This window comes from Maylandia zebra, linkage group LG16 (assembly GCF_041146795.1).
Source record: "Maylandia zebra isolate NMK-2024a linkage group LG16, Mzebra_GT3a, whole genome shotgun sequence".
Taxonomy (NCBI): Eukaryota; Metazoa; Chordata; class Actinopteri; order Cichliformes; family Cichlidae; genus Maylandia; species Maylandia zebra.
The window spans coordinates 19,278,662-19,290,939 of record NC_135182.1 but is presented as its reverse complement, the minus strand read 5'-3'; the positions used below and the strand labels follow the sequence as shown (position 1 = coordinate 19,290,939).

The following is a 12,278-nucleotide window of genomic DNA, read 5'->3' as shown; positions in this document are numbered from 1 at the left end:
GTCTTACTGGCAACTAACAATAGATAACATTCATGTTGTAATTTATTAGTAAAATTCGATAAACCAGACAGTGCAAATGCAACACAAACATCATTTTTTTTTAAAAAAAATGTATATATTATTTTTACAATTCTCCCTGTTTTTGGCTGATAAGAAATTCAGGTAAAGTGAAATAGTGTCTATATTATCAGTGGGGGTGGGTATATTTATTTGTGAAATCTCTCTGTTACACTCCAAGGCTTCATTTTGGCAACTTCCTGTGACCCTGAACAGGATGCATGGTTTTGAAAATACACTGATTGAGATTAACAAGAGATTGACAGCTAGGATAAATAATATATGTGGCATTCTGAAATTGTGATGCTGTTACAGCTTGTGATGGTGCCCTGTTCTGTCGACTATAAAATGTGACAGATGTTTCTTACCAAACAATTTCACACGTTACTAAGCTTCAATGGCTGCAGCAACAGCAGGAGCAAAGGTACCAATAGGCAACCTGCAGTGTTGAATTTTTGATCATTCAATACTGGATCCTCAGTCAAAAATCCCACAAGCTGTAGGCAAAAGTTATTTTTGTTGCTTGAAAATTGCGAACAATCCTCAGTAAAGTATATTTAAGATGCAAGTCATGATTCCTAAACAATATTTTGGTTTGAACCTCAAAATAATCAGTTTCGTTATTTTGATTAAGTAAAAGCAACGAGTTTGAAATTATAAATAATTTTTCTATTAGTTGATAAACAGCAGTGCTTTCAATAACATAAATAAAATTACCGTGTTTTTTGGACTATAAGGTGCATCGGATTATAAGGCACACTGTCAATTTTGTCGATTCTGGGGGTAAAGCCCGGTCTGTTAAAGTAGGAAGGCTGAGGCATTTTCTCTGAGGCATTTGCCTTTTTACCAAAGGCGATAACAAGTTCCAGCATCTCCACCACCCCCTGTGAAAGGTCACAGGCTTGTTTTTGCAACAAATCAAAAGTGTGGACGATGCTCAGTCTAGAATCTTCTGCTGACAGATAGCGTAAGCTTTAAAAGATTTAAAAATAAACTAATAATTAAGTCAAAGTTGATCTAAAAAGGTTGGCAAAAATAATGATGTTAAAAAAATCCCATTACATACCCATAGGTGCAAGTGTGAATGTGATTTGATGTGGATTTGAAAGTGTTTGGATTGTTTGGTATTTGCAAAACCCATATTGCTGGACACTGCAAGGTGCAAAAAACGTCAATAAATCCAAATTTATTTATTTTTTGCACATGAATGACTGATGCCACAGAACATTTTTTCATGTGCACTGAGAGGTCCCTGATATGATGCTTTTGCATCATATCAGGGACCTCTCAATCGGAGTGTTATAAGAGTGCTTCCTTGAATTACAGCTATTCTTAAACAGTTCATGCGATACTTTTGTAAAAATCCATTGATTTAAAGATTAAAGTCTGCACTTCAATCATCTCTTAAATGCTTGATTTTGAATCTACTGTGGTGATTAACAAAGATTTACAAAATAATCCTAATAATCATTGTGGAATCCTTTTGTAGATTAAGCAATTTTTCAGCAACATTTAAATTACTGCTAAATTAAACTATCATCTTCAATATCTACTGCTTAATATACTTTCTTGAATAAAACGACTTTCTGTAACGTAGCACTGAAGGACTTACTGTGAATCAGCACTGAAGCTTTTACTCGTGCAGCTTTCAGTCTGTTTGAGCTGCTCATTGCTTTGATTTGCTGCTCCATACAGTCCCAGTAGATCTCACAAAGACTGGCAAACTTTGTGTAGATAAATCAAGGTCACAACTTAGACCAGATGGTTGTGCACTACAATGTCAGTACAATACTTCTAAGTGTCAAGATATGAGGAGCTGCTCACAAGAACTGAAGTGAACTGGAAAAAAAGAAAAACTTTTACAAGAATGACCTAAGTGTTAGGGCTCAAAATCTGTAATGGATTTATTTATTAGTGCAGATGAAAAAAAATATGCTCATGTTTTTTACTAAATATATTGTTCATATATCAATTCATCAACCAGCCCTATCATAAGAGGATTTGATTATTTTCATTTTTTTAAAGCAAGACAATTACCCAAACCTAAAATACAGAGATATTTTTCAGTAAAAACAGAAAGAATATGATTATTTTTAAATATTAATCTCCAGAAATAGATAGGAGTCATGTATAGTATGCACCAAGATGAAAACAGAAAACTTAATAGCTTGTACTAAAAAAAAGGCAATACAAACTTCTTAATCCATCTCCTGCTCACAACAGTCACATTTTCGCCATCATACTGTAGCTTTTGTTCAGGCCAATGGGCTGAGCCTATCTAGCTGACAGCAGGAACCATCATGCTGGGCATTCTATCAAATACCAAAATAAATATATAAATATTATATTTCTATTTGTATTCGTTGACTCTGAGTTGAACAATTTTCTATGGAACATAACTTCACAAAACTTGGCACTTCCTGCGGAGCATGTCTGCCCCATTACAAGTCACCATTTAGCCCAGCAGGAGAGCAGAATCCCATGAATACAATCTTTTCACACAGGAATCATGATAGAAGAATGACAAATAGAGCACTTTCTTATCCAAAGGCCCAGCGAGTGTCAATGAAAGTGATGTTGTCAAAATATGATAATGACACGGCACCAGCTGCAGCCTCTCTAAAAATAGAAAGTCCAATTCTGCAATGCAACACAAGGATTTGTATATCCCCGCATACTGATGCAGTCAGCATTTTGACCTAAGCTGCCTTTCAATATTTTATTTATTAATTAATAATATTTCAATGAAATTATGGTGCTACTCAAGAGTTCAATGCTGTGAAAGCACAGAAAAAACACCAAGACAGAAACATGTAATGTCTAATTTCATTTCAATGACTTTAACTGTGTGGAACTCTAATTCACACACAGTACTGTGCAAAAAATTTTGAGTCATACCTCATTTCTCTGTATTGAGCCAGACTTTGTTGTCATTTTCAAGTAGTTCTACAGGCCCTCTAAACATCTTTCAGACTTTATCTAAAGATGCTGGAATTTTCAGTCCAGCATGTCCACAGCTATCTGTAAAACATGGTGGAGGCTCTATGATGGTTTGGAGCTGCATTGTATCCAGCTGTGTTTAATTCCATCTAAACTGATGGAATTATTAATGCAAGAAATGCACTTTCAGATTAACCTGGGATGTAATACCATCTGGAAAGTGTCTGTTTAGCTTTATTTTTTAGCATGACAATGATAAACGCATTGCCAATTGACTAAAATCACACCTGGATAGAAAAAACACACAAGGTCAGTCTATGACATTCAGCCATAGACTGACCTCCCCAGAGCACTGACCTGAACATTGCTGAAGGAGTTTGGGATCATCTTGACAGATAATGGAAAGAAAAGGCAGCCAACATCCAAAGAAGAGCTTTGAATGTCCTCCAAGAAGCCTCAAGAACTATTTCTGTAGACTACTTAAAGAAATTACAATACAGGTTGCCTCAGAGAGTTCAGACTGTGTTGAAGAATGAAGGTGGTGATACAAAGCGTTGACTTTCAAGCTCATTAAAACTGTACAAACTTAAACTTATGCTTCATATACTGTATTTTTCTGGATGTTTGCATGTTTCAATATGCAGCTGCACCTATTTTCCATTTTCCTAGTAATGAAAAGAAATGATGACTGATTCAAGACTTGTGCAGTACTGTGGATTCAAACATTTTAGTGCTATGAATTTTGTTATATTTAAATATTCAGTATTGGAAGTGCTCCTTACAATGGGTCTATTATGCTTATTGCCATAGTAATCCGTAGACTCTTGTGGAAAAAAAATGTTTTGAGCACCCCTCCCTATGCCCACACTTCCTTAAAGCTAACTTTCTTCTAATTGGCTGCTCACTGGAATCAGAAGGTTTGAACAGCAGGTGGTACTCTGCAGAGTAACCCTGCCATTAGTGAGATCCAGTAGCCAAAAGAGCCAAAAAACCTATGTGCAAACAGTCTTGTTTTACACTACATATTGGCCTATACTATACACTATATATTACTTACATATATGCTGACCTCATTATGTGAAACTTTGGCCATGTTTAATATAAGCATCCACTACCAGGCCACTTCACATAATTCCAATTATTCCGCCCTTTTCCTCTTGCTTCCTGAACACATAGGTCTCACCGTGCCTAAAGCGTCTTTGCTTTATGATTAAGGTTTGAGCAAAACAAAGCAATATTTGTAATATTAACATTTAATCCAGTTACTCTCTGTAATTTAAAAGGTTTACAGCTTTTGCCTACGTCACCCAAAACAACACCCCAGTGTGCAGCTTTCAGCTTACTTTTTTAACTGCTTTCAAAGCACAGTTACAGTTCTCTGGTCTACACCAGGGAGCTTAAAAGATTATTCAACTCATACTATTATCTGTCCAGCTTTAAAGCAATTCGTGTCACTTTTTGGTATGCAATTAAAATATAACCCTGTGTATAGCAGCAAAAAGGAAAAGCTAAAAGTGATGGTGTAAGTGAAAATTTCAATCTGCTTTACTGTGAGTGCTCATGTGATGTAACATGCTTTCTCTGCTTTTCTCCCACATCCATTAGTTCAATTCAGTCATATTATAAAACCATATGCCCAGACATGAATTTATAGCAACACATTTAATTGGTATGTTACTTTAGAAATAATAGAACAGCAGAGTCGAGGTTAAAATAAAAATGGCTGGGGAAGTGGTTGAAAAGACTCACCGATGTACTGGTTCCACTCTGGGTCCAAATCAGCTTGATTGGCCAGGCAGCCCTTCATGACATTCAGGCAGTAATTCTTACAAGGCTTTACTCCTGGCATACTCTGACAAAAGGGGCAATACAGCATCTTTGTCACTGCTCGAATACATGCTGGAGTGCTGCTAACCTGCAAGGACACAGAATGTGACAGCGGTCATTAGTATCTAGTAGCACCTATGAAATATATGGTAATTATAAATCTATTTTATTAAAGTAACTGTGCCAGTTAAAGAATTTTGAGTAATTTATAACAAGAAAACTGTCCAGTAGAAAACTTTTGCAAAGTTTTACCATAATGCTATTGTCCTATTGTCAAAAAAAGTTTCAGTTATTAATCAGCAAAGGCCCTAGAGAGAGACCGTTTTTGCTGACTGAAGACTTAAAGAACGTTCTTATGCAATCAGTCACTGCCGATGAACACTTCACATAGGATAATTTGGCTTGCAATTAAACCACAAGTCTTTAAATAAAGTCAAATATCTATTTCCCCACTCTATGGAATATAATTTCTATTTTAAAATGTAGGGTTATGTCACTAATGAAAAAGTAAAAATCCAAGCTAATAAAGAAGACAAAAGTGGCAAAGTAGAAAAATCTGCTTTCATAGATAACCTGATAAACTGTCTCCATGTATGAAAACACATACAAGCATTGATAGTAATAGGCTAACAGCTGCAGGAAACAGACAATTAAACACCTCTGAAATGCATTATGTTACAGTGACTGCATGTATAGATATTGAAGATGATAAACAGTGAAGCAAGAGATAAGATGCACCTTTGTTTGTTTCAGCTTTTCACTACAGTTTGTTTAACAGATAACCGATGCGACTCAAAAACAGGGTTATTTTAATAAGTTAATAGGACAAATTATGACATACAACTAGTGACCACTTTGTTAGGTACGTCTATTCAGTCGCTTCTTAATGCAAATATCTAATCAGCCAATCACGTGGCAGCAACTTTTTGGTTATTGTTGGCAGTGTAATGGTATGGAGGGTTCCTTAGTACAAGCTGAGAATGGTTTAAATATCATAGACTCTCTGAGTTCTGTTCTTGATCATGTTTAACCCTTCATGACCACAGTGTACCACAGTGCACCAGTGTATCTTCTGATAGCTGCCGCCAGCAGGATAACTCACGATACCATGGAATGGCATCATGTGTTTTTTTTTCCCCCAGACAAAACCACACATCCCTGCCAGATGAAGTGAATTCAACCCTTCATTACCACAACCTCTCATGTTCCAAATGTTAATTTGATTTGATTGTAAATTACTAATCCTTCCAGATGCCCATTGGAAGCTGCAGAAGTACCCTCTAGGGTACAAAAACCCCTGGTTGATAATTTAGGCTACTTTGACAAACAGCGGGAAGTTAGCTACAATGAAAAATGCTCTCATTCACAGGATCCTGAAGTAATACTCACAATAAAAAAACTACAGAAGACAGCTGACCATCAGCTGGATCATCAGCTGCTATATTCTATTCAAGTCATTTATCAGACTGTGGGAGTACCAAAGTGCAAAATGTCATTAGTGTGTGTTTTTTGAAATCATAGTGAGGAAATCGATCTCATAGCAAATACAAACTCCACTATGCGATCTGCTAAAAAACATTTGATGACATTATTTATAATATGGAGCATTCATTATTCCTACTCTCAGTATGCAGTTACTTGCACTCTGAAGACCTGTTAAGATGTTTAAAATTAAATGAGCTATTTTCATGAACTAACAAGACTCTTAAATCTTAAACACCTTTTAGTCTGGAAAAAGTGCCTTTTTACACTACACTAACACTTATTATTGTCTCACTGCATTAAAAATACAAGAAAAGCAGCTATAATGCAGCATCACAGCTCTTTTTGTTTTAAAGAAGCGATGCACAGCGACGTCTTCACCAAAATTAGCTGTTGTTTTGTGTAAAATGAGTGCACTTATTGTAAATTGATTTGGACAAAAGCCTGTGCTAAGAACATGAAAGGATTGGGAAGCGAAGGTGTTCATACCACAATAGTACCTTATGTTTTATGTAACAAGATTTGACAACATAAGCAACATGCCAGCGACAAACTGAAAATTTAGAACTACTGTACTACAAAGTCCACGGCAAATGATTTCAAGCAAAAAGTAAGGCTTCTGAGGAACTGGCAGATCAGAGGTGTAAGCAGGACCCTGACAAAAAATATCTTAAAAATTAAGGTTTACCCATTCATTTTCTTTTTCATATATATTTTTTATTATTTACTTTTTTTTTTGTGAAGACAGCTAAGTGCAGTGAATCAAAAAATGGTATTTGTGGTCAGCTCTCTTGCAATTTTGCCATTTTGCCTTTGAACATTCACTCAAGCCAAGTAAGTACAAGTCAAGCCTGGACTAGACAAAAAACATGGCTGACCTTTTCAAAGTCTACAAATTAGAGAAGCTCTCAGTGATATGTCTTAACAGCTGATGTGCTTCAAAGCCCTGCTTCTTTCATACCCCCTTCTTTCACAGTGCAGTGCTAAGAATCACCAAGAGAGGAAGGCACGTAAGAAAAACACGTTATACATAGACATACTTGCCCTCACTAGCAGACAACCCCCACACATCAACTCGCAGACAACTGGCGTCAAATACAAAACTTGACACTGAATATTCTAAAAATGCTTCTGCCAGCATCTGTATCACCTGACACAGGTGTAAGGCAGCAGCTCAGGGCAGTCAACAAAGGTTTCTTGTAGATCACAAGGCCGTGAGGAGAAATAATCACTGTTAGTAATGTTTGAATTAGCAGTATTTATGGGTGCTCACTTATCAATTTCATTGAAAAAAACATTTTAAAAGTTAAATTTTTCACAATTTCAGAAAAATACAGTGGTGCCTCATCATTCCACAAATTTAGATTTGGAACAATTAAGAGAAAGGTGCATTTTCTCTTTCTCTATAACCATTAAACAATTCATGCAGAAAACACATCAATATTGCTTTGAATGACAATCAAAAATATTGTTGTTAATCAAATAATACATATTCAGAATGCACCCATCCTTACACTTTGCTGCGTATAAGAGTTCCAACGTGACTTCCTTTAACAATAACTATAATATTGTGACTTAAAATAAAAAAACAGAGATCATTTTCTTTTTCTTTTTTGTTTTTTTCCAGAACAAAAGAGCAAATTGTTTCTGTAGAGTTTATTACTACAGAGACTGTTTTCAGATAATGGAAGTATTCTTTTTAGTTACCTGCATGACATTTCAGATATTCTAAAAACTGTCAACTAGGAAAATGATTATTAAATTGTATTCACTACAAATAGCACAAGTCTGAGCTGTGCTGATGAGATCTAGACACAGGTTTGCGCTTCCTCAAAGCTGTGAAAAGCAATAAAATGCTACATCACCTACTTTAATTCAATATATTGTATATCCCAGGAGCAATAAGCATGGATGTCACATCTTAGCAGCGCTGAGAAACAGACACCTCTGGCATGGTGTCTGTTTTTATTATGCTTACACCCAATCTCTCGTGATGACTTTATACCCTGAGGATCAAAGGGCTGCAGTCCCAGACAGATGACCTGGATCTCAGGTCCCACTGAAATGTCAAGAGGTGAAGCTAGGACACGCTGGGCTCTAAGGACTGCAGGGTACAACTCTAAATGAATACTAACAACACATCTTCTGTGGCTAAATGCTCCTCACTGCCACTACTGTTAGGGAGGGTGGGACCTCAGGGGAAAGGAAGGGAACGTGGTTAATGCTCAAGTATGGTGGGATTTAACAGACCAAATGAATGGTGGATTTATAAGAGTACAGCAGTGTCTTCTCCATTTGCCCTCTGTTTCTCATTATTCAAGGCTTCTATATTTTCATTAGCTTTTAGTTATATAGCCTACTGGGAAGTGGCTCTATAAATATTCATAATAGACATGATAATCAAATCTAGCTGATAGACTGTATTGAAAAAACAAAAAGCAAAGAAGCCAAAGAGGATGGCTGTGGATTCGCAATGTTGTGAATCAGTGCTTCTCTGAACCCAAATGACAGTGTAGAAACAACATTGTTGTTAAGCGTGACTAAATCCAAGGCTTAGCCTTTTGCTTTCCCTTTAATCTCACTTTGTACATGATCAGCCCTACATACACTCCCAGGGCAGTATGGTATTGCAGGAACTGCATACAGATTGCTTTGCATCAAACTGAATACACAGGCAACAGTGTGATTAATGACTTCTATATACTGGATGAACAAATATAAGGCAAGAGAGCAATAAACAGCGATAGCAGACATTTCTTTTCTCGCCTTTTTTGTTGTCTGGGAATTTCTCCTGAGCAATCCACACACCCTTCAACAATGTTTTCTAGACAGCTCCATGAACGAGCCACCTTGAGGACTAAATTTTCTGAAGACATACCCTGAGAGAATCCGAATTACTCTGAAAGTATATCTGGGATAAACTTGATCATGTGAAAACTAGGGCAAATGTGTGCTTTTTAAAGAATTTAAAGGGTTAAGAACATTTACCTTAGACACTCTCTGGGCTACCTCCCGGCCAACGGAGAGCCCCTGGACAAATGTGCGTGCAGCGATGAATGCGCGGGTAACCTGAGCCTTGAGCTTCCTGGGCACGTCTCCAAAGGGCTTCAGCTGGTCGGTGTACTTACTGATACACTCCAGATAGTCCTCAGTGATGACATACTGGGAGTTGAGCAGTGTGAACATACGCTCCAGCAGCCGTGACCAAAAGTCATTAAGCATTTCCTCTAGGTTAACATTCCCTCCAGTGTAATAGCGCTTCAGTTCAGCAAACAGGTTCTCAAAGACCTCTGCATTCTGCATGTAAGGCTTGCCGTAAGTCCTCATAAACATGTCATTCAGGGACCTCTCCGTGTTCTCCAGCAGCTCCAGGAAAAATTCTGGATTAGAAGAAAACAGAAAAAGCCTTTATTACTGTCCAATTTTATTTCATGTGTGACGGTGGTCTCAGTTTATTCTGTACGGTGGTGTCAGTTTATTCTGTACATGTCATACATAGACATGGTTTGACAAGATGCACTGGGAACCTTCACTGCATTTACAATTAAACAGAAACACAGCAAAATGACATTAAATATGTCTGATTGCAATCTAGAACGCTGCTTAAAAAGGAAGCCTGCTTGATTGCAATGCAAATATGACAACAGCCAGAAAACACTAAAATAAAACAAACAAAGAAATCAATTATAGCGTTTGATGCCGTTTTCATTTTGAACTGAGATCACAGCTCTGTTGACTTTTATTTGCAGTAAACTCGTTTTTTGATGACAAAGGGAAGTTCCCCTATATATTTCTGGAAAATAATAAACTCTGTATTCGCTTTATTGTCCATATCACTCATGTAAACCCAAAACACCTTCCTGTACTGTTCATTGACAGAAAGAATCTACAGTTCAGATAAAACACTTTGCATATATGAATATTTCTCTATATGGTGAAAAGCATACCACTGTGAAATGCAATAAACTTTCCATCATCATGATTATGACAGCACAATGCAGTTCAACTGCAGCATTTGCATGAGTCTGCACTCTCCTTTTTAGACTTCACTTGTTGTTTGTCTCATGACCTCTGTGACATGCCAGAAAGTGGGATTAGATGATATTTCTGACCATCTGCTACAAATAACAATAAAATTGGCATAGAAGGGCCAGAATGAAAATTTAAATAACCTGTACATTTAACTGCAAAGAGAGTCAAAAGAGGATTCAGTACAGACTCCAATTCAATAAAACTGAAAGCTTTTTATATTCCTAAGTGGGCTTTATGGTTACAACCCAAAGCTTTAAAGAAGCGTGAACTCTTAAGTGTATCAGCTGATATATTTTGCTCCTTGGAGGCAGCAGAAAGAGCTGTATGAAGAATATTACCATATTATCACCAAGTTATAACATGGCAAAATGTGAGCAACGAGTCTTACACTTGGATTTCTTTGGAGCCATGTGCCAGACAAAATGCATAACTCTTCTGGTGGGCTGTATACTGTCTTATGTGGTACTTTTGTGATTTGTCAGTGAAAGTAGCAGCTGCATCCTGCATCTGGAGTAGGGTTGATGGGAGGACACAGACTGAATCAAAATGTAAAATAAAAAGAGACAAAAAAATCCCCCCCCCCCCCCCCCCCCCACACACACACACACACCTTTCATTTTACACATTTATCAGTTAATTTATTGTTCATATAAAAATACTGATTAAAAGTACTTTTAGATCTTAGATTTTAGATGGTAGGAAGTGAGGTGTGGACAAAGCCAGCAGCAAAACTACACGTTTGGGATACTTCAGGATAAAGAAAGAAAATAATGTTGTCCTAATATCGTCACACCAGCTACTGATTCCAGGAAATTTTACTATTTGTGTTTTATTTTAAACAGTATTGTGGACTATTATGAACATGTAGACTACTACAGTGGGGCAAAAAAGTATTTAGTCAGCCACCGATTGTGCAAGTTCCCCCACTTAAAATGATGACAGAGGTCAGTAATTTGCACCAGAGGTACACTTCAACTGTGAGAGACAGAATGTGAAAAAAAAATCCATGAATCCACATGGTAGGATTTGTAAAGAATTTATTCCTAAATCAGGGTGGAAAATAAGTATTTGGTCACCTCAAACATGGAAAATCTCTGGCTCTCACAGACCTGTAACGTCTTCTGTAAGACGCTTTTCTGTCCCCCACTCATTACCTGTATGAATGGCACCTGTTTGAACTCATCATCTGTATAAAAGACACCTGTCCACAGCCTCAAACAGTCAGACTCCAAACTCCGCCACTCCGCCATGGCCAAGACCAAAGAGCTTTCGAATGACACCAGGAAAAGTATTGTAGACCTGCACCAGACTGGGAAGAGTGAATCTACAATAGGCAAGCAGCTTGGTGTGAAAAAATCAACTGTGGGAGCAATCATCAGAAAATGGAAGACATACAAGACCACTGATAATCTCCCTCGATCTGGGGCTCCACGCAAGATCTCATCCCGTGGGGTCAAAATGATCATGAGAACGGTGAGCAAAGATCCCAGAACCACACGGGGGGACCTGGTGAATGACCTGCAGAGAGCTGGGACCAAAGTAACAAAGGTCACCATCAGTAACACACTACAACGGCAGGGAATCAAATCCCGCAGTGCCAGACGTGTTCCGCTGCTGAAGCCAGTGCATGTCCAGGCCCGTCTGAAGTTTGCCAGAGAGCACATGGATGATACAGCAGAGGATTGGGAGAATGTCATGTGGTCAGATGAAACCAAAGTAGAACTTTTTGGTATAAACTCAACTCGTCGTGTTTGGAGGACGAAGAATACTGAGTTGCATCCCAAGAACACCATACCTACTGTGAAGCATGGGGGTGGAAACATCATGCTATGGGGCTGTTTTTCTGCCAAGGGGACAGGACGACTGATCCGTGTTAAGGACAGAATGAATGGGGCCATGTATGGTGGGATTTTGAGCCAAAACCTCCTTCCATCAGTGAG

The 12,278-nt window shown here is 37.7% G+C and overlaps 1 protein-coding gene across 2 annotated transcripts in view; it reads right to left on the bottom strand.

Annotated features, from left to right (window-relative positions):
- The window catches only part of LOC101480018 (glypican-6), an 80,294-nt gene that overhangs the window by 38,390 nt on the left and 29,626 nt on the right, over positions 1 to 12,278 (bottom strand). For both annotated transcript variants that reach the window (XM_076874969.1, XM_004557822.4), the window contains exons 3-4: positions 9,295 to 9,686; positions 4,747 to 4,912 (exon numbers count right to left, since the gene is read on the bottom strand). In XM_076874969.1, the coding sequence (XP_076731084.1) occupies positions 4,747 to 4,912; positions 9,295 to 9,686 (558 nt within the window). The remainder of the gene's footprint in view (positions 1 to 4,746; positions 4,913 to 9,294; positions 9,687 to 12,278) is intronic.